At 50.4% G+C, this 23,090-nt stretch overlaps 1 protein-coding gene across 1 annotated transcript; it reads right to left on the bottom strand.

Annotated features, from left to right (window-relative positions):
• Positions 1-10,849: 10,849 nt before the first annotated feature.
• On the bottom strand, positions 10,850-22,282 carry PRKAB1 (protein kinase AMP-activated non-catalytic subunit beta 1; the record flags this gene model as incomplete). Its single annotated transcript, XM_080717309.1, has 7 exons — positions 10,850-10,927; positions 11,044-11,112; positions 14,241-14,374; positions 16,796-16,910; positions 17,173-17,266; positions 18,677-18,840; positions 22,124-22,282. The coding sequence occupies 7 exons, from the start codon at positions 22,280-22,282 to the stop codon at positions 10,850-10,852; spliced, it is 813 nt and encodes a 270-aa protein (XP_080573435.1).
• Between the last annotated feature and the right edge of the window lie 808 nt (positions 22,283-23,090).

Raw genomic sequence — 23,090 nt, 5'->3', positions numbered from 1 at the left:
GAAACGCTTCTTGCTCTATAGAACTAGCTCAAAAGACTGTACATATTTACAAGAAACTTTATATTCGTAAAAAAAAAAAAAGGAAATTGAATTGGTTTCTACTTTTTTATTGTAAAAGGTGCATTTTTCAACACTTACTTTTGGTTTCAACGGTGGTAGCTGAGGACAACCATCTTCATTGAAGGGTGGGGCGCCCCGTGTGGCCACCACGATGCCAGCAGGAAATACCGTAACGCAAAATTGCAGTCAAAAGCTTATCAGCATAAATAAGATCCTAGGTCTCCAAATGTACAGGCTTTTTCTTCATTACCTTTTTTATTCAGAACGAGGAGGAGAACTCAAGGAACGATTCAAGGTCCACTGGAAAGGAATGAACTGTGTTGTTGAACAGTAATGAAATAAAGCAATGATCTAAAGTCGTTCGCTCTCTGCAGTGACCATAAAAAGTCATCACCGGCGTCGGGGTGCATGCACTGCTGTGGTGGCACGGGAGCTTCTTTCTCGGTGGGGGACTGTCCTTGGGGCTTGGGGTGGGATACACGGTGGTTAGAGCACCCTGCTATACTGGAATCAGAGGCTGGGTTGCATCCTTTTCTTTCTTTCTTCCTTTCTTCTTCCTTTTTTTTTTTTTTTTTTTTTGCGGGTCTTGGGATGGAACGCAGGGGCATTCTACCTCTAAGCCCTATTTTTTATTCTTTATTTTATAATAGGGTCTCACTAAGTTGCACAGGGCCTCACTAAGTAGCCGAGGCTGTCCATGAACCACGATCCTCTGGCCTCAGCCTCCCGAATGCTGGGATTACAAGCGTGCGCCACCACGCCCGGCGTGGGTTACATCCTTTTCTAAAAGGGCAACACTGTTATAGTGTGGTCACTACTTCCATCAAACCGTGAGTTGGGTCTTGTGGCCATTTTACAGGACTGCAGAACTGACAATCTCTTTAAACAGACAGAGGCCATTGAAAAAGGATCACTCAAGCTGGGCGTGGTGGTGCACGCTTGTAATCCCCGCGTTTGGGAGGCGGAGACAGGAGGATCACGCAGGTTCGAAGCCAGCCGCGTTGGCTTAAGAGACCCTGTTTCCAAATAAAAAAGTATAAAATAGGTCTGGGAGTGTAGCCTGGAGGTAGAAGGGCCTCCAGGAACCCCAGTACCACCAAAAAATAAAAAATAAAAAGGATCACTCAAGACTGGATTACCAGCCGGGCTTGGTGGCGCACACTTGTAATCCCCGCGCTTGGGCGGCTGGGACAGGAGGATTGCACTGGTGCAAAGCCAGCCTCAGCTACTCGGTGAGGCTCTCAGCCACTTAGTGAGACCCTGTTTCCAGATAAAATATAAAATAGGTCTGGGAGTATAGCCTGAAGGTAGAAAACCCCGTACCACACACAAAAAAAAAGTATAAAAGTGGATTACCGAGCCAGGTGTGCTGGCACACGCTTGTAATCCCAGCATTCAGGAGGCTGAGACCTGAGGATAACAGTTCGTGGACAGCCTCAGCTACATAGTGAGGCCCTCTGCAACTCAGTGAGACCCGGTTTCAAAATAAAGAACAAAAAATAGGGCAGGGGGTATAGCTTGGAGGTTGAATGCCCCTGGGGTTCCATCCCCAGACCCGGAAAAAAAAAAAAAAAAAAAAAAAGTGGATTACCTATAATGCAGCTAAAACAGTCAACCTAAGATTCCTCTATCATGATGAGGCCACTGAGGGTTTAATAATGAACATTTCTTTGGAGGAAGGAATTTTGATTAGGGCAACTAAAATTGTAACTACTTCTGGTTTTATTTTTATTTACTTGTTGGTACTAAGAATTGAACTCGGGGGCTTTCTACCTCCGATCTATATCCCAGCCCTTTTTTTTTAAGTTTTGAAACAGGGTCTAAGCTAGGTGTGGTGGTGCATGCCTGTAATCCCAGTGTCTGTGAGGCTGAGACAGGAGAATTGCAAGTTCATAGCCAGTTTTAGCAACTTAGCAAGGCCCTCTGCAACTTAGACTGTTAAAAAAAAAAAATAGGCCTAGGGTGTATCTCAGAAGTAGAATGCCCTTGGGTTCAATCCCCAGTACCATGTACACACACACACACACACACACACACACACACACAGCCTCACTAAATTGCTGATGCTGGCCTCTAACCTGTCATCCTCCTGTCTCAGCTGGCCTCCTAAGTACTAGGACTACAGGCATGCGCCACCATGCCTAGCTAATACTTCTGCTTTTTTTTTTTTTTTGGCAGTACTAGGGATTGAACCCAGGGGCATTCTACCTCTGAGCTACTGGCCCCATTTTTTATTTATTTTGTGGTACTGGGGGTGGAACCTAGGGACTTTTTTTTTTACCTCCGGGCTATACTCCCAGACCTATTTTATACTTTATTTGGAAACAATCTAAGTTGCTCAGAGCCTGACTCAGTAGCTGAGGCTGGTTTTGAACCTGTGCGATCCTCCTGTCTCAGCCTCCTAAGCACTGAGATTACAAGCGTGCGCTACCACGCCCGGCTTTCTTTATTTTTGAAACAGCGTCTCACCAAGTTGTGGAAAGCTGCACTCAGTCGCTAAGGCTAACCTCGAACCTGCGATCCTCCTGTCTCAGCCTCTTAAGTTCTGGGATACAAGCATGTGCCACCACATCTGGCTTTCTGTTTTTTATCCTTTATTTTAAAACAGGGTCTCACTGAGTTGCAAAGGGCATCACTAAGTAGCTGAGGCTGGCTTCGAACTTGCGCTACCCTCCTGTCGCAGCCTCCCAAAAGCTGGGATTACAAGCGTGCACCACCATGCCTTACTCAGCCCTATATTTTGAAACAGGGTCTCACTAAGTTGCTGAGGCTGTTTGTGAACTTGTCTCAGTCTCCCAAGTACTGGGATTACAAGTATGCACCACCACGCCCCGCTTCTGTTTTTAAATAGATGATTTTTTTACAGTCTGCAAGGTGAATTTTCTCTATTACTTTGTATATTGTTATATAAACTGGCTTGATCCGGATAAAGATTTTGGTAAACGGTGATTTTTTTTCGTGGTTCCTGTTGCTTTGGGTTTTTATTTTCTAATTAGGTATAATTTGATCACAGTGAAAATCTGATGTGCAGTCACCACATCTGATGGCTTGCCGTGGGATCTGCAGAGGCAATTCTATGCTATTTTATTGCCAGGCATAAAAATCTACCACAAGCTCAGGATTTTAGGAATGAAAATAATTCAGAGGATGAAGGGGGAAAGCGTTGGAACCTTTCTTTCCTTATAACATTAGGAAATGTCCCTTAAAATAATCACCAAGCATTTCAGTTATGGTCCTGAGGATTCTTGGCAGCCTCAGACTACTTGCAAAGCTAACTAAACATGGCTTGGTTCTAAAAGGAAAGCACCAGAAAGGTTCTTTGGACCCTAGGGAAGAGGCTCAGAGAAGCAGCCAGCAAGTTAGCCTCACCATAAACCAGGCCCGGCCCTCCTTGTCGCCACGCCTGCCTGCCTTTCTACCCCTCCTCTTCTGCTTTCTCACTTCTTCCTTCTTTCCTCTTCCTCCTCCTCCTCTTCTTCCTCCTCCCCTTCTTCTTTCTTCTCTTTTTTTTTGGTACTGGGGATGGAACCCAGGGACATTCTACCTCCGAGCCACACCCCCAGCCCTATTTTTTTTTTTTTTTTTTGGTACTGGGGGTGGAACCCAGAGGCTTTCTACCTCTGGGCTATACTCCCAGACCCATTCTATACTTTATTTGGAAACAGGGTGTCACTAAGTTGCTGAGAGCCTCACTAAGTAGCTGAGGCTGGCTTCGAACCTGTGCGATCCTCCTGTCTCAGCCTCCCAAGTGTGGGGATTACAAGCATGCGCCACCACGCCCAGCTCTATTTTTTTTATTATTATTCTTTATTCTTTATTTTGAAATAGGGTCTCCCTGACTTGCAAAGAGCCTCACTAAGTAGCTGAGGCTGGCTGCGAACCACAATCCCCGTCTCAGCCTCCTAAATGATGGAATTAGAAGCTCCTGTCTCAACCCTCTAAAGGATGGGATTAGAAGCTTGCGAGACCATGCCGGATCCTCCCTTTCTCCCCCGCCCTCTCTCTCGGTAGTACTGAGGGTGGAACTCAGGGGTTTTTCTACCTCCAGGCTATACTCCCAGACCTGTTTCATATTTTATTTGGAAACAGGGTCTCACTAAGTTGCTGAGAGCCTCACTAAGTAGTTGAGGCTGGCTTCGAACCTGTGCGATCCACCTGTCTCAGCCTCCCAAGCGCAGGGATTACAAGTGTGTGCCACCACGCCCGGCTGGCTCTCTCTCTCTCTCTTTTTTGTAATTCATCCTGAAGATGCTCTACCTATGAGCTATACCCGATCCCTATTTTTTATCTTTTATTTTGAAACAGGGTCTCACTAAATTGCTGAGGGCTTTGCTAAACTGCTGAGGCTGGCCTCGAACCTTAGATCTTCCTGTCTCAGCCTCCTAATATTGGGTTTACGAATGTGTAACGCCATGCCCAACCACTCCTCTTTTTTACGCACAAAATTCAGTATCATGTTTTCTGTGCTCGCAACTCAATTTTTCATACAACTTTAACTATTTCATGTGGATGTTTCTATGATTAATTTAGGCTCGACTGGGTTTCAGGAAAATGTATACGTGCCCATACATCTTCATTTTTCTCGTAAAGACAATTATAGTTGTTTCAGGGCAACAGGTATTTGCTGGTCAAGAGAAATCTTAGGAACCCCAGTGTGGCGGCGCACGCTTGTAATCCTGATACTTGGGAGGGTGAAACAGCCTCAGCTACTTAGTGAGGCCCTCCGTAATTTAGTGAGACCCTGTTTCAAAATAAAGAATAAAAAATAGGACTGGGGTTGTAGCTCGGAGGTAGAATGGCCCTGGATTCCATCCCCAGTACCACAAAGGAGAGAGAGACAGAGACAGAGACAGAGAAATGTTAGGGAGGGGTTCCTCAGAATCAAATAATGCTGCATACATATACGGAATTATCACTACCGATTTCAATAACTTATACAGGGAAGAGGAGGGAGTGGGGTCGATCCAGAGGAAAACACACCAGGTGTGTTTGTAATTACAACACACCAATTAAAGTATAAAATAAGGTAAAGTTTAAAATAAGATAAAAAGTGCTTGAGGGGTGTAGGTCAGAGGTAAACTGCCCCCGAGTTCCAATCCCTAGTAACACAAAAACATAAAAAATAGAGATTATGTTGAATACACAGCAAATTTCATAACCATGAAAAATTTTGCATTCAGGCCAAAAATTGATATTCATTTAATAGTATTGAACAGCCAGGTATGTAGTGCATACCTGTGGTCCCAGTAGTTGGGAGGCTGAGACGGGAGGATTGCAAATTCAAGAACAGCCTCAGCATTTTAGCAAGACTCAGCAACCTCCTGAGACCTTGTTTCCAAACAAAAAACAAAAGCAGCTGGGGGCTTAGCTTGAAAGTAGAAGGCTCCTGGGTTTAATCCCCAGTACCAAAAAAAAAAGTACCGCACAGCTAGTGTGTCTTCAGAACTGGGCTCTTGCATGTGATTGGCTTTATAGCAAACATATGCGCAGATTTAAAGCTAAAGCATATGGCTACAGCAGGGGCGGCTTAGCTTAGACTCTTCCGATACGGCGTTAGCTTGGCTTGTTCAGTGGTTCTCGGCCAGGAGAGGTCTGATCCCTTCCTCCAGAGGCCATCTGACAACATCTGGAGACGTTTGGGGTTGTCGCTCTTGGGGGTGGTCTACTAATGGCATCTCACAGGCAGAGGGCGTGGTGGCGCACGCTTGTAATCCCCGCGCTTGGGAGGCTGGGACAGGAGGATCACACGGGTTCAAAGCCAGCCTCGGCTACTGAGTGAGGCTCTCAGCAGCTTAGTGAGACCCTGTTTCCAAATAAAATATAAAATGGGTCTGGGAGTATAGCCTGGAAGTAGAAAGCCTCTGGGTTCCACCCCCAGTACCACCAAATAAAAAAACAAAAATTTGCCGGTGCCGGCCGTGGTGGCGCACGCTTGTAATCCCCGCGCTTGGGAGGCTGGGACAGGAGGATCACGCGGGTTCGAAGCCAGCCTCAGCTACTGAGTGAGGCTCTCAGCAACTTAGTGAGACCCTGTTTCCAAATAAAATACAAAATAGATCTGGGAGTGTAGCCTGGAGGTAGAAAAGCCTGGGTTCCACCCCCAGTGCCGCACACGCACGCACACACGTGCACACACACACAAGAAACGTTTTATAATTTGCCTAATCAAAGGCTGAAACTTTATTTTCCCGAAGCAGCGAGCAGAATGCGGTACACAGTGAGCCCTCTGCTCCCGCGTCCATCAGTGATTAATGGGGCCCTGTTTGCCCTGCAGGGTTAGAGGTGGTGGAGCGGTCGGTGGGAACGACTCTGCTGGGACATAACCAGGCTCTTTCAGAGCACCGCAGAGCAGCCTGACTTGACCAGCACCCATGCCGGGCTCCTGCACCCCCGCTGGCCGTGCAGGTGGGATGGGTGAGTGGCTCAGGAGACAGTGCGGGCTGGCCTCCTCCCGGGGCAGAGCATACAACCACTGCGGAGTTGTGGGGCTGAACCCGGCGGCAGAGCTGGCACTCATGCCAGAGACGGGGCCACGGAGAAGGGCTGATTCCTCAACTCAGGACCCGCGGGCTCTCGGTTTTTGTGACGGCAAAGAATTTCAGCATGTGTTAGTGTCATAAAGATTTATTTAGGAAACTAAGAAATATAAATTCGAGGGAGAATGTGGGGCACCCAAACCCTAAAGGTGAGAGAGGCCTTTTGGGAGTGCAGGGCTCCCCTCCTCTCCCTCCTCCTCATTTTCCTCCTCCTCCTCTCCCTCTTTCTCCTCCTCTTTCTCTTCCTCCTCCTATACTGGGGTTGAACCCAGGGACATTCTTCCTCTGAGCTATACTTCCAGCCCTATTTTATTTTTTTTATTTCTGGTGGTATTGGGGTTCCTGGAAGCCCTTCTACCTCCGGGCTACACTCCCAGACCAATTTTTTTTATTTTTGGAAACAGGGTCTCTTAAGCCAGCGTGGCTGGCTTTGAACCTGCGCGATCCTCCTGTCTCCGCCTCCCAAGCGTGGGGATTACGAGCGAGCGTGTGCCACCATGCCCAGCCCTATTTTATTTTTTATTTTGAAACATGGTCTCACTGAGTTGATTAGGGGCTTTCTGCATTGCTGAGACTGACCTTGAACCTGTGACCCTATTTCCAGAAAAAGTATAAAATAGGCCTGGGAGTATAGCCCGGAGGTAGAAAAGCCCCTGGCTTCCACCCCCAGTACCACCAACAAACAAAAAACAAAACCCAAAACCAAAACCAAATAATCTAGAGACGATATTAAATATATGGAACTTGAGTGTGCGCATGCATGGCTTATATGCAAATAAATGAAAATAATACACTATGAGGAGGAACTGGGCATCTGGAGATTTTCATATCCAAGGGGGACTTTGGAATGAATCCCCCGAGGATACTGAGGGATGGTTATTTATCCTGCAATATTATGTTTAAATAATCTTCAGTCCTTACCTTTGAATTCATTTGTATACAAATTTCCAGAGGAAAAATATATCTTCATTGAAAGCACCTTGAGTTAAGCTTTAACCAGGTCGCCAGTCTTGGCCTGTGAAGGCCGTGGACGGGGCATGCGCTGGGTCACAGGCGCCCCGTTGGTGCTTGTCCTCTGCGGCCTGGGCACCGTCTGCTTTTCCACTGCAGTCAAGGGACCTGTTACTCTAGCTTCATAGAAAGTTTGCCACTTGGCTCTGTGGACAGCCTTCTGGATCATAACAGACTTTTTTTTAATTGGGGATTGAACCCAGAGGCATTCTACTTCTGAGCTACACCCTCAGCCCCCCTTTATTTTTTGCAGTACTGGGAAACCCAGGGGCATTCTATATCCAATCTACACCCCCAACCCTAATTTTTATTCTTTATTTTGAAACAGGGTTTCACTGAGTTGCAGAGGGCCTCACTAAGTAGCTGAGGCTGTCTCAGCCTCCCAAATTCTGGGATTACAAGTGTGTGCCACCATGCCCGGCTTCTTTTTATTATTTATTTTTTGTGGTACTGGGGGGTGGGACCCAGGGGCTTTACTACCTCCGGGCTATACTCCCAGACCTATTTTTATATTTTATTTGGAAACAGGGTCTAAGTTGCTGAGAGCCTCACTAAGTAGCTGAGGCTGGCTTTGAACCCATGTGATCCTCCTGTCTCAGCCTCCCAAGCGCGGGGATTACAAGCGTGTGCCACCATGCCTGGCTCCTTTTTATTTTTTAAAGCAGGGTCTTGCTAAATTACTGAGAGCCTAAATTGCTGAGGCTGCCTTCAAACCTGCGATCTTCCTGTCTCAGCCACTCAAATACTGGGATTACAAGTGTGTGCCACTATATCCCCCCTTTTCATTTTTAAAATTCATTTTCTTTTTTGTGGTAGAAGGGATTATGCCCCAAGCCCAGCCTTTTTATTTTGTATTTGAAACAAGGTCTGGCTCGGTTGCTGAGTCTTGCTACATTGCCAAAGCTGGCCTTGAACCTGTGATCCTCCTGTCTCAGCCTCCCAAGTACTGGGATCACAGGCGTGCGCCACCACATCTGGCTGTGTCGTTCTGCTTTCCAAAGTCGACTCTGATAACCCACAGGTCCTAGAACCGAGGGCTCGCACATCACTCGGGTTTCAGGGGAGACAGTCAGTACTCCTCTGGCCAGGAGTGCCTTCCAGGACACCTCCCACCTGCATCAACAGTGACCACAACTTTTCCTTTTCTGCTAAGTTTCTTTCAAGTACTTCCTAATGTCCTAGAAGGAAACACCTAAAAAACACCCAGAAACTGTCACACTCTTAGAAGGAAGGGAACCTTACACCAGACGAGAATAGTTCAGACACTAAAAATGTGCTGGAGTCTCACAAGCCAGTGTCTGACCCCAGGCTCCCCGCGGGGCTTGCTGTGAACTTGGGGATGCCGCCCACTGCCCAAGCCAGAAAGGTCCTCCGCGGGCCGAGGGGTTCACAGGGACACTATATTCCCAGACCTATTTTATATTTTATTTGTAAACAGGGTCTAAGTTGCTGAGCGTCTCACTAAATAGCCGAGGCTGGCTTCGAACCTGTGATCCTCGTGTCTCAGCCTGCCAAGCGTGGGGATTACAAGTGTGCGCCACCATGCCGGCTCTTAGGCCTCCTGTGAGTGTGATGCTGGGGACTGAACCTTAGGACATTCTACCTGCCCTACATCCAGTCTTATTTATTTGGAAACAGGGTCTGCCAGACATGGCGGCACATGCTTGTAATCCCAGCATTTGGGAGGCTGAGACAGGATTGTGGTTCATGGACAGCCTCAGCTACTACTTACTAAAGCCCTTTGCAACTCAGTGAGACCCTGCTTCAAAATAAAGAATAAAACATAGCTGGGAGTTTGGCTTGAAGGTTGAATGCCCCTGGGTTCCATCCCCAGTACCGCAAACAAAACAAAACAAACAGGGTCTAAGACGCAAAGGGCCTAAGCGGCTGAGGCTGGCTGTGAACCTGCGATCCTCCTCTATCAGCCTCCCACATACTGGGATCACAGGTGTGCGCCACCACGCCCAGCTGCTGCCCAGCTGCATGGTGAGTGGGTGGGTCGAGGCAATGGCCCTCAGCCAGTGTGGCAGCTCCGACAGTCCTCCCCCCAATGGCAGTACTGCAAGTTCTTGTCTTCACCAAACAACTGAGTAAGAATCAGTTTCTTCCAAATGCATGTCCAATGATCTTTACAAAGCTTTATTGAACTTTTACATCAAGGTGACAGCAATTCAGTGTTTTGGAAACAGTAACAAAATAGGGTCCCCAGCTGGGGCTTGCCAAATAAACACTGCACCAGGAACCAGTTCCTCCTGTTCCCAGCAAGAACACAGGATGATGGGAACTTCTGACAGGGTGACAGGAACCCACACACTGGGGGAAGAGGTCACTGTGGTCCAGAGGATGTCCTCCTGGCGTGGATGCGTAAGGCTGCCGCTGGGGCCTAAACTGTGTTCATAAGCAACAGAGACTGCTGCAGCCTTCTGCCATGGAGGACAGGTCCTAGCCGGTGGCGCAGCCAGGACTGAGGAGGGTGAGCTACTTCTGCAAAGCTGCCATGTAACACCGCCACCTTTTGCCATTGGAATAGAAGTTGGTCAACCTCCCAGCTGAGGCTGGTCGGTCCTCAGGATCACTAGCTTAAAGGAGAAAGCTGGCGGTGGGTTCAGTCTGTTCTGAGAACAGATTATTGCTCGGCAGTCACATGACTAATGTTCTAGTCATGGTGACTTACTGCCTTCAGGCTGTATAGCCAGCCACCTCTGGTTTAAAAAAAAAGTACTTAGTGCACACAGTGTAGGAAACAATATTAAAACTTCACCTGGAAATCAGACGGCTTTTAATTCCGATAGAAATTACCTCCCTGAAGCAGAGAAAGGGAGGCCAGGTATTGCTTTGATTTGGAAGGACAGGCAAGAGGCCTCCAGGACGCACCTGCCAGACACCGCCCCTTCCTGGGCGTCCTAGCAAGGCGGCCGGCATTCGGCTTTGGCTTAGGACATCTGCAGTGGAGGCGCGGAGGACAGAGTTGCTCGTGGGCTCCTGCGCCGCGCCATGGGCTGCAGACCTCCCTCGTCCCCGTGCCTTTCCCGGCCTTGGTGAGCCCGAGGCCCACAGCCAAACGGAGAGGACGGCCACAGGCCCAGGCTCTCCTGAGCTGCTGCGCCTGACAAGCCTTCACGTAGGACTAGGGCAGGTGCGAAATGTCTTAGAAGAGTGAAAGGAGAAAGCGACGTCCATTTCTCCGCTGGAAAGCATGCACGGGGCTGTGGAGCCGTCGTCCCCGGGGCTGCCCCCACTCTTCATATGGGCTTGTATAACAAGGTGGTGACATACTTCTTCTTGTAGCGGTGGGTGGCGCTGAGCACCATCACGCCGTCCTAAGGGACGGGGTGGAGATGAGGAGGCAGGCGAGCCAGGGGCTCGAGACACCAGGCCCCTCCGGCACCCGAGCGGCCCTCCCCCAGCAGCGTGCGGGCAACAGGCAGGCCCTTACCTTGATGGAGAGCGCGTAGAGGTGGTTGAGCATGACGTGGTTGGGCTCAGGGAGCAAGGCTGGGTCACACTGTGGGGAGCAAAGGCGGACATGACGCCGAGCATCTGCAAGTCAAGGTTCTCCCCATTCCACGGCCCCGGGTACCAAAGGAAAGGGCAGCTCCACGCCCGCCTCTTCTGACGCTGGCAGCAGAAGGGCTTGTCCAGGTCAGGTGCGGCAAGAGGCCCCGCCCTCCTACCCGTGGGCGCAGCAGTGTCCCTGAGCACTTTCCCTTTGGCCTTTAGAGCGTGGGCCACGGCTCGCTTCCTCTGGAGGAAGGACAGGGAGAGCTGTCCACGGAGATGTGATCTGTGCTGAGTGCTCAGCCCCGAGACTCAGTACCAGGCTTGAAGGGAGAAGTGGTGACCGCAGAGACACCGGCGCTTCTAAGAGCTCAAATGGGGACTGTCAATTAGTGCAGCCTCAACTTCCTGCGTTTTAAGAGATTCCAGAAATTTGGCTTTTTGTTACATTGTAAAATTCTTACAAATGTTAACTCCAAATAAAAACAAAGTTTAGGCAGCCAACCTGCGGCGGTATTTTCACTCGGGCCTTGGGCTCACAGCCCTGCTTTAAGGCAAGGGCTGTGCTTGCGGTCACTCAACCCTGCGGACGGGGAGCTCTCCAGGTCCAGCCCCAAGCGCCTCAGCCACTGAGCACCACTCAAGGGCAGCGCTCTGGCTCTACCTGCACGTAAGGCTGTGAAGAGGGGTGGCCAGTTCTTCCCAGATGAAGAGGCCGAAGCTGCCCTCACAACTCTGCAGTAGTGTGTGTGTGTGTGTGTGTGTGTGTGTGTGTTACTAGGGATGGAACCCAGGGCATTCTACATCGAATCTGCAATCCTCCTGTCTCAGCCTCTGAAGTCCTGGGATCACAGGCGCGTGCCACCATGCACGCCCAGCTGTCTCAGCCTCCTAAGTCCTGGGATCACAGGCGCGCGCCACCATGCCCAGCTGTGCAGCATCTTCCTGAGGCTTCTGGGTCTAGAGCTGGCGGAGCCTGGGAAGCTGCATTTTAACCTGCCCCACAGTGGTCCAAGTCCCGGTTTGTTAAGATTCCTTGGGGAGGAACAACCTGCAACCTGGGTTTCTGAAAAGGACAATGCGGATAGACTGCCGGCAGCCGGTGCCTGGCTCCAGCTCCGCCACTGCCGGCTGGGCAGCTTCAAGCACCACATGTGACCTTACTCTAGGCCTGGGTCGAGCTGGTGGTGATTCTGTGCAGTATTAAGCCAGCCCGGCCGTGAGGCTGTGCAGGGAGCCGGCACCCACCTGCCTCACCTGAACCTCGGCCGCTCACTGTGGGGCCCTGGCAGGGTTTTAAAACTTAATTTTTAAAATCGACTCATAAAAATGAAGTTTCTTCTGCAAAACATGATGCTTTGGAATTTGTAAACTTTGTGGAAGGGCTGCATTGAACGACTGACATACGCATCACCTCAAACACTAATCATTTTTTTGTGGTTAAAACACTTAAAAGTCTATTCTTTTTGTGCACTGTTGGTGGTTATAAACTGGTATGGCCTATGGAAGACAGTATGAAAGTTCCTCAAAAAATTAATGAAATAGAGCTACCACAGGACCTAGCAATTCCACTTCCAGTATGTTTCACCAGGAGATGCACGTGTACGTTGGCACACCCACGTCCTCCGCAGCAGTACTCGGACAGCACAGATAGGAAAGGGCCAACCTAAGTGTGTGTGCACAGGCGAATGGACTTTAGAGGTGACACACTACTCAGCCTCACACTGGGATACAATATAAGACTGCCCCTGCAGCCCAGCAGGCCGGGCTGTGGGCGACGCCTGCACACACCCCCAGCTCACTGGGGCACAAGCCTTCTTCTTTGCGTGGCATCTTTAGCACCTGCGGTTTCGATGTGTCCCCTGATGTTCACGTGCTGGAAACCTATCTCCAGCGTGACAGTGTGGGAGATATGGCCCAGTAAGAGGCAATCAGGCCCCAGGGGAGAAACATGGACTCACGTTATTATCATGGGAGTGCTGAGGCACCTCAAGGTGGAGGGTGGCCTCCCCACCTGTGCCGTGGAGAGCACAGCAAGGAGGCCGGCGTGTGCTCCTGGACCTCCAAGTAAGTCTGTTATTTATGAATGACCCAGTCCCAGGTATGATGTTACAGCAGCAGATACAAGACTAAGCCAGTGCCACGTAAGCACTGCGGTGGCTTGGACCAATCCGTAATTCCAGGGTGTAGCGGACAAACAACCTGGGTTAAAGAGTGGAAAATTAACTGCGAGGGAATGGCTGACAGCTCTCTGGGATTCAGGACACACTTCTCTTCGGCATGTGACACCAATTTTCCAGCAGAAATGTGTGTTAGCCAGGTGCCTCCAATTTGATCAAGGACCACCGGTGCTACTGAAAGCAACCCCGTGATTAAAAGGAAGATTCTCACCGGGCTGGTGAAGCACACTGTAATCCCAGCGCTTGGGAGGCTGAGACAGGAGGATCCCACAGGTTCAAAGGCAGCCTCAGCTACTGAGTGAGACCCCATTTCCAAATAAAACATAAAATAGGCCTGGGAGTGTAGCCCGGAGGTAGAGGGCCCCTGAGTTCCAGCCCCAGTATCACACACACAAAAAACTGAATGAATAAATAAAATAAAGTAAGATTCTCGAGTCTGAGGGCCATGCCAGGGGTGGTGCACACCTGTAATCTCAGTACTTGGGAGGCCGAGACAGGAGGAACACAGATTAAAAGGCCAGCCTGAGCAGGTTAGTGAGACCCTCGGCAGGCTAGAAGACTGTTTCAAAATAAGAAATTAAGAGGGCTGGAGTGTAGCTTGGAGGTAGAACACCTTGGGTTTAATCCCAGTACAAGGGGCAGGGCAGGAGGAAGAGTCCTACTGTCTACCTTACTAAGTGTAGGTGGCTAAAGATTTTGTCATAAAATTGAAATGGAACAGGGCTTGTGCTGAGACAGGAGTAAAAGGCAAGGAAGAAAGGTTCTGAAAGGCGTTGTGAGCGCGGTTTCCCCGTGGAGCCTCTCACGAGCAGCCCATCCTGGAGTGAGAGGACCGTGGAGGCTCACACCAGCGCAGATGCTGCGCGTATTCCCCAGGCACTTCGTGAGAAATGGACAGAAGGGGAAAAGGCCCGGGACCACGGCCATGAGGGAGTCCGGGCAGCCGAGTACTCACAGAAATCCCCGTGTCCTTGTTTAGGATGACCTGGAGCAGATGTGGAGGGAGAATGGGCGGCGCCTTAAAACGCTCTTCTGGTTTGGAGATGTAGGGCTCCTGATGGTAGGGTCCTGGCGGAGAGCTGGACAGCTCTGTTGGGAGACGGGGACAGGACGTTCTAAAAAGCAGTTGTTTTAGAGCGGTCTCATGTAACCTAGTGCCGCCATCTGGCTTGTGTCTTGTTTCCTCAATATAGACTTATATTGTGTTGAAGGACACACAGGCTCCACAGGCGAAGGCACAGGCCGCGAGAAAACCCTTCTGACTCTGGTAATTAGGACCAAGATCAGCAGGGAGTCCGGGTGCCCTGGCGGGAGGCAGCGCAGGGCAACCCGGGCATCTGGTCAGACCGAGGGCGCTCCCAATCCCCTGGCTTCACTCGGCACAGAGCCTCCCTCACTGCTGGCGGGGCTCCGCATTCCACAAAGCTGCTCAAGGCCTCAAGTGAGGATTAAGCTCTAAGCCCAAGCAGAGCTCGGCCAGCCAGAATAAAACAGGTCACCCGGGCACAGCTCAAAACCGGAAGGACAAAGACCCCAAATCTAGTTTCTAAAGGCTCTTGGGCTGTAACACTCAGGTTTCTTTCCACTCTTGCTTGTACACTAGGAGTATACAGATATATTACGAAGCTTCTGAAGTTCAGTGATTCTTGTCAGAGCAACTCATCTAGTGATGTGTCCAGTTGGAAGGCACTGAGCCGTAATCAAAAGGAAACGGGGATGGGCCCTGTCCCCTGGCTGTTGGCTAGCCCGCAATAACCGCCTGCCCTGGTCCTGCAGATGCCCTCAATGCCACCTTCTAGGGTCAGGCTCGCCACACAGGTCCCAGCCATATCATACCAAGACGCGAGAAAAGCACTGAATACAGGAAACTGAGCCATAGGAGTAGATAAAGTGTCTAAATATGGGAAGTTTAGAGAGCTGGAAGCTTTAATCGGCAGCAAAGGGTCATATTTCTTTCCCCAGCTGACTGTATCACAGAATGTTGTCTGGTATGTGACCCAAGATTATATTTATCAGTGAGTAGAAGGATATGGGGTCATTCCTCCTGTGTGCTAATTGACGCCTATCCGGAAACAAAAAATTGGTATTTCTAAAGATCAGTTAGCTCTCCAGACAAAAGAACACACTATTTTTTGGATTTCGTTTTTTTTTTTTTTGCGTACTGGGGATTGAACCCAGGGGCATTCTACCTCTGAACTAAGCCCTAAGCCCTATTTATTTATTTTTATTATTTTGAATCAGGGTTGCAAAAACCAAGAAACTAAGTTGCAGAGGGCCTAAGTAGTTGAGGCTGGCTGTGAACCTGCGACCCTCCTGTCTCAGCCTCCCAAGTACTAGGCTTACAAGTGGGCGCCACCACGACGGACTATTTTTTGGACTTCTGAGTCTTGCTCTACAACCCAATTTTTCAGCCCCAGCCAGCCCACTGTGGTCAATTCGTTACTGTGATTTCAAATTGAAAATAATAAAAGGGCCTGGTAGCAGAGCCTCCAGCCCAGCCAGGCGGTGAGGACAAATCTCCTGCAAACTGACTGCATCCATCTCCTCAGACTGCAGACACCCTCCTGGGCATCTTCTCCCCACCGCCCACGGGCTGGCCCAGGGCTTGGTGGACCCTGTGCGAGGACAGTGCAGCTGGCACCGACGCCGAGGTCGGGAAACACCCCTGGATCACACGCATTATTATCTTCCCAGGAGGCTCCTCTTGTGGGGTTTGGACGGGAAGCAATTTATTGAAATTCCAGAGATTGAAAGATTCTTGGAAAACAGGCGAGTTTTGCATTGAATAGGTTCCCAGAAAGAACTCCTTACTCCCACAAGGAGTCCTTTCCTCCCTCTGCAGGGCCTGACAAGGCGCTAATGGGCCACACTAGCGACAACCAAGGTCAGGGAGGTGTCCATAAACCACCTGTCAGCCTGAGATTCTCCAGGTGCCGTGGTGGGCAGTGAGCTGGCAGCCTCCCCAGTGCTGGCCCATCCTCACCCAGTGTCCCTCCAGGGCCTCTCTGGCCCTGCCCTGGCAGGACACCAGCTTGGGTTCTTTTTTTTTTTCGATACTGGGGATGGAACCCAGGGGCATTCTACCTCTGAGCTACATCCCCAGCCCTATTTTTAATTCTCTATTTTGAAACAAAGTCTCATTAAGTTGCAGAGGGCCTCACTAAGTAGCTGAGGCTGCCTGTGCACTGCCATCCTCCTATCTCAGCCTCCTGAATGCTGGGATTACAAGCGTGCACTGCCACGCCCGGCTCAGGTTCACTTTCCAGTCTGTTTTCTGTGGCCAAGTGGACCCACTACACGCCCGAGAAGACCAAGACAGTGACTTACAGCGCCCTTGGGGTACACACAACCTGACTGGATAGAATTAGGAGTTACTGTCACAGCCCTTCAGGGGCAATGCTCGTTCACCTGACTGGCCGCAGGAGACGAGAGTGAGAGGCAAGACAGAGAGAGGGTCTGCAGGCTGCACAGCCCCGCCTGACACACGTGGTATAAAGTAACTGTTCATACCAGACACATCGGAGCACTTTTGGGAATCCACCATTAAGGCATCAAATACTTCAAAGTCAGTTTTCTTCACTTGAATGATGTTGTTAACTGTGCCAAGCTGGCTGGTTACTATGGGCTGGGAAGAGACAGACAGGCAGAAATCATAACGTGGAAGGTCTGTGGGTTGCTCTTCAGAGGACCTGGAATTCCTGGCTGGAAGGTGGTGACTCCCAACTAGGCTCTGCTCCTCTGGGCCGAGTGTGCCAATGGCCTGGCAACTGGTGCCACCTCGCTCGCCACTCGGGGAGTTTTGACAGCAGAGCAAAGGGAACTGGCAACAAGGCGGGTGTTTGTGGACTACGCAGGCACCCAGAGGACCAAGGGGGGAGGAGGGATACCTCAGAAGGGTCGTGTGTCCACTGCCCATCCACGAAGAACTTGTACTGATGCTCTCCTTCCGGCAGATCCAGGATGGCTACGAAATTATTGTGGCTGCAAGGAGAGAGGAAGCGGCGTTTCTCAGCTGGGTGGGCTGCTGCCCTCAGCTCCTCCAGCCGTGGGACAAAACACACTGTACCCACGCCAAACTCAAGAGCTCAGCTGCAGGAAAGCAAACGTTCCAGCCAATTTAGGCGACTCGGGCCGACGATCTCAATTTAGAAAAACTACATAAGGAAGCAGCAGGGCAAGAGGCTTTCCTGAAAACTCGCTCTGCTCAAGTACCAGGAACCTACATTCCTAACACTAAAGGTCAGCCAACAGACATTTGTGCTTCTCAAGGGTGTGTGCAAAATACCACCTGGCAGCCCTGCGTGCCGAGGAGGCAGTGAGGCGAGATAACAGCAGGCTGCCTGCTGCTCTCACCCTCGCCAGTTTGCCTGGGGAGGGAGAAGGGATCAGTTTAACAACGCACAAACGTTCTCTCGAGACCTCTCTAACTGCTAAAAAAAGATCCCGGGAACCCTTTTCATGCGGTTCCTTTATTCCGACTTGTGACTACTGTGCGAGGGGTTCCCTCCTCCTCCAGTGCTACCACTGGAGACACAACAGCCAGCCCTGCCCAGGGCCCCGCCTCCCCATCCCAATAAGAGCCCAGGAAAAGGCACTTGCTCTGGGACAATCGCGACAAGAGCCCGTGCAGGGTCCTGATAGCGCCGTACGAGATCCCTGCTGCAGAAGCTGGGTTCCTGCTAGTACCTTACTGAATCCTTCCAAGCAAAAGCAAGAGAGTCAGACTCATAAGGAAGCCCGCGATCATCTGGTCTGATATTCTCTTTATATGGAGAGGAATATTGAGGCTCAGCTGTGAAATGGCTGTTTCTGCAGCCAACATGGGCTCAACTCTGTGCCTGGGGTTCCTAGCCTGGCACTCTCTACTGTACTAGGAGTAGACTTCACTTTTTGAGGAAAAATACATGCTGAGAATCTGAATTACAAGATGTGCGTGGCATGGAGGCACTCCCACACACCGAGAGATGTTTCTTTTTAAAAAGAGTTGTGCTTCCCCCGGCCACCCCGTACCGGGGGTGGAACCCAGGGGCATTCTTACCTCTGAGCTACACCCCAGCCCTATTTTTTTAATCTACATTTTGAAACAAGATCTGAGTCGCGGAGAGTGTCACCAGGTAGCTGAGGCTGTCTGTCCTAAAGCCTGCAATCCTCCTGTCTCAGCCTCCCAAGTACTGGGATTACGAGTGTCCACCACCTCGCCTGGCAAAGCTGTGCTTTAAAGCTAGAGAATTCTTGGGTTTGAGACTTCCCTACGACTTATTAAGCAAAATCCTCTCATTCAGCATCTCCTTTATAAAAACATCTTTTTTTTTCTTCTGTCCACCAGCAGAGATCCTTTAGAAGAAGACCCATGGGGTAAGAAAAATATGTGAACACTCCCCAGGCAATTACCTTCTTGTGAGAGGAAGTTTACTCCAGTTGTTGAAGGACCCAGATAAATAAACTTCCTTTCCACCCCCAGTCCACCGGAACACAGTCGGCCGAGCCTGGGCAGGGGCTTTATCGTTCACTTCCAGGTCGTGCTGCCAGGCTAGGAATTCCTCCTTCTCTGGAGCCTAGAAGCAGAGCAGTTCACTCAAGAACAGGGAGCTGCCGGCGAGTTTCCGTAGCAGACAGTTAACCTAATACGACAGCCGGTTCTACAGAGGCGCTTGCTCTTGCCACCTCGGCTCCGTCCTGTACTAGTTTTGTGCCTGTTCCCCCACTTTCAAAACGGAGGTAATAAAAATGCTTCTTCCCCTTTTTTGAGGTGCTAGGGATGGAACCCAGGGAGATTCTACCTCTGAGCTATACCTCAAGACCTACTTTATTTTTTGTTTAGAAACAGGGTCTCACTAAGTTGCTGAGAGCCTCACTGAGTAGCTGAGGCTGGCTTCAAACCTGTGGGATCCTCCTGTCTCAGCCTCCCAAGTGCGGGGATTACAAGCGTGCGCCACCACGCCCGGCAAGCACCCTTATTTTGAATGAAGAACTGGGCTGAGCTTATCAAAAAGATGTCTCCATTCTTTGAATTTTAACAAGATCCTACACATTAAAGAATAACAGACTAGCTAGGCGTGGTGGCACATGTTTGTAATCCCAGCATTTGGGAGGCTGAGACTGGAGGATCGCGGTTCGTGGACAGCTTCAGCTATTTAGTGAGATCCTTTGCAACTCAGTGAGACCCTGTTTCAAAAAAATAAAAAATGAGGCTGGAGGTGTTATTCAGAGGTAGAATGCCCCTGGACTCCATCCCCAGTACTGCCAAAAAAAAAAAAAAAAAAAAAAAAAAAAAAAAAAAAAGAAAAGAAAAGAAAAGAAAGAAAGAAAAAAAAAGAAAAACAGACTAGAAATACTTTCTTTAGCAAAATGTCCTTACTGCAGCCAAGATGGTGAACTGGGGTAGTTAAAAGAATCCAGGTATTTTTCTATCTGGGGCTTCCATCAGTGTATCTGCTACATCACTTCAGTAACTTCTGGTGAAACGAAATGAATGTGACTAAAATTCATTCTCCATAAATCATCTGTATGCCAAACATTTCTTTTCTTTCTTCTTTCTTTTTTTTGGTGGGTCTGGGGATGGAACCCAGGGGCATTTGACCTCCAAGCTACACCCCCTACCCTATTTTTTATTCTTTATTTTGAAACCGGGTCTCACTGAGTTGCAGAGGGCCTCACTAAGTAGCTGAGGCTGTCTGGGAACTGCAATCCTCCCGTCTCAGCCTCCCAAATGCTGGGATTACAAGCGTGCGCCACCGCACCCGGCCCAAACTTATAGGAGTTTTGGAATGGCCAAAATATACTCGTGAAGTAATTCTGTTGTTATGGTGTCTTTTTCTTTTTCCTAATTACAGGAAGAAAAAAAAAAAAGAGCTTTCTTGGGGCCAAAATTCCTTCAGGGAAAGCATGTCAAGTCATCGGAGAAACATGATTCCAAAGTTCACTGCACACATCTTTTCAGGAATGCAGTAAACTCAGAAAACAAGCTCAAATCGCAGGATGTAGGGTGAAGTCAAAGCAGCCTCAAAGTCAGACTCACAACTAAGAGCCACAAGAGGATGTGAAATAATAATGTAAACACCCAGCCGATATTTGCAGTGTTTGGGGGGAAAATGCCAACAAAGGTGGAACGGGTTGCCAGGCAACTGACCTGCCCGGCAATGATTGATTTGCAGCTGGATAGTGACACGGATTTTGTTGGGGTGGGGGTGGGGGTGGGGGGAGGGGGTGGGTGGGGGGCACTCTCTTGATTCCTTTTAGTATCACACTGATCTCACTGAGGCAGTTAACAGAATGTGGTTGAAGCGGTAGTCGAGCCACCTTAATTTTTGATGAATTAAAGCAGACTGCAGCAGGAAGTCCAAGTTTGCAAAAAAAAAAAAAAAAAAGCCTCACCTTGGTTTGTTCAAAACCTAAGTCACAGCCAGGCGTGGTGGCACACACACACCTCTAATCTGAGTACCTGGGAGACTGCGAGAGGGGGAGCGCAGGTTCAAAGTCAGCCTCTGCGACTTAGTACCATATTTGGGTTATTTGGGAACAGTGCCGTAGATTATTTGGAAACTTATAGCTGGGCGTGGTGGCTCACGCTTGTAATCCCAGCATTTGGGGGGCTGAGACCGGAGGATCTCGGTTCGCAGACAGCCTCAGCTACTTAGTGAGGCCCTCTGCAACTCAGTGAGACCCGGTTTCAAAATAGAGAATAAAAAACAGGGCAGGGGGTATAGCTCGGAGGTCAAAGGCCTCTGGGTTCCACTCCCAGACCCGCAAAAAAAAAAAGAAAGAAAGAAAGAAAGAAAGAAAGAAAGAAAGAAAGAAAGAAACTTATGTTGGCCGGCAGAAAGAAAGAAAGAAAGAAAGAAAGAAAGAAAGAAACTTATGTTGGCCGGCATGGTGGCGCACGCTTGTAATCCCCGCTCTTGGGAGGCTGAGACAGCAGGATCGCAGAGGTTGGAAGCCAGCCTCAGCTACTTAGTGAGGGTCTCAGCAACTTAGTGAGACCCTGTTTCCAAATAACATATAAAATAGGTCTGGGAGTATAGCTCGGAGGTAGAAAGCCTCTGGGTTCCACCCCGAGTACCACCAAAAAAAAAAAAACAAAAAAAAAAACAAAAAAAAAACAAAAAAAAAAACATGTTGTTTCCAAATTTAAAAAATAGGGTTATGAGTGTAACTTGGAATTAGAATGTCCCTGGGTTCAATCCCCAGCACCAAATAACAACGAAACACAAGTGACATTTAAGTAACAGGGGAGAGCAGGAGCCGCTGCCTCCTTGAGACCACACTTAATTCTCCCACTGACTTCAAGAGTGGAACTCCCTACGCCCGCTCTAAGAACACGGTGAACTCAAAGAGTCAGATCTAAACGCCTCTGGCCACCGCAGCCAGCTCTTCAAACGCCGCTTTCAGTTTACCAGTGCGCTTTGGTTTATCTCCAAAATCGACAATAAACTTCCCAAACCCACTTTCACAGAAGCGCCAGCAGGCGTCGGGCGAGGGGAAGGTTTCTCAATGCTGTGAAATTAATTATACCTAAGAGAAAAGCAGAGACCGGTGCTCAGGTACGGGTGGTTTGACTCTCTTAATTAATTAAGAGCTTGAAACTCAGTCCCAGAGCTGCTTTCTCCTTAATGATGTTAAACGGAGTTCTCCTCCTCCCCCGGGGCGACTTTCTCTTATCGGTAATTAGACACGGGTTCCTGGACTGCCCGGGGGCTCTGGCCCGCCATCTGGCCCGCAGGAGCAGCGGCCAAGAGCCGCCTCCCCGGGGCCGTGTGCGTTTGCGGCCGGCAGGACCTGGCCCCCAGGGCTCCCTCCCCCGACCCAGTCCCGGGGCGCCGGGTCCCCCAGCCCCCGCACCTTGATCTCCTCGGAGTGGAACAGGTCGGCGTCCTCGGGGCTGTCCATCAGGATCTTGGGCCTGTCGCCATCCTTGGGGCCCCCCGAGCTGTCTCTGCGGGGCGCCTTATGGCCGCCCTGCCGCTCCAGCGCGGCGCGCTCGCTGCTGGTGTTGCCCATGGCGGGGCTGCGGGAGCCGGCGGGCAGGGGCTCCGGGGGGCTCCGGGCGCAGAGGGTGCGGCTGAGCCCTGGGGTCCCACGCCTTTCGGGCAGGTCGGCACGGTGGGCGACGCCTCGGAGTCGCGCTTCGCCTGCTCCGATCTAAGAAGCGGGAAGACTCCCGGACACTTCCCCAACTACTCCCCCACCCCTTAGCAACTTCCGCTTCCGGCGACTCCTGGCGTCGGACCAGCCCGGGGCGACCAGGATGGCTGCGGCCGGTGGGGCGCGCGAGGCTCGCACCTCACTTCCGTTTCCGGTCTGGCCGGCGCGGTCGCGGGCGCCGCTGAGCCTTGGGAGTGCGCAGGCGCAGTCGGCCGCTCGGGCCCGGACGAGGTTGCTGACGGCCAGCAGGGGGCGCGCGGTGCGCGGGCGTGTGGCTCTGCCCGCCAGCAGGGGGCGCCCGGTGCAGGGGGCTGTGGGCTGCTCTGCCCGCCCCGGGCTGAGTGAAGTTGTGTCTGGAACCACTTCCAATTGATGGCACATCCTGCGGCCAAAGGGATCTTTCTAAAGTTTAAATCTGATTAAGAAAACCCTCAAATACACTGGCTCTTACACTTTAGAGTGCAGCCTTATCATCTGGAGTGCTTGTTTGCAATGCAGTCCTTCCTGGGCGTGGTGGCGGACGCTTGTAATCCCCGTGCTTGGGAGGCTGAGACAGGAGGATCGCGCAGGTTCAAAGCCAGCCTCAGCTACTGAGTGAGGCTCTCAGCAACTTAGTGACACCCAAATAAAGTATAAAATAGGTCTGGGAGTGTAGCCCGGAGGT

Source organism: Muscardinus avellanarius, assembly GCF_963383645.1.
Source record: "Muscardinus avellanarius genome assembly, chromosome: 21".
Classification (NCBI taxonomy): domain Eukaryota; kingdom Metazoa; phylum Chordata; class Mammalia; order Rodentia; family Gliridae; genus Muscardinus; species Muscardinus avellanarius.
This window is presented reverse-complemented; position numbering and strand designations above follow the sequence as displayed.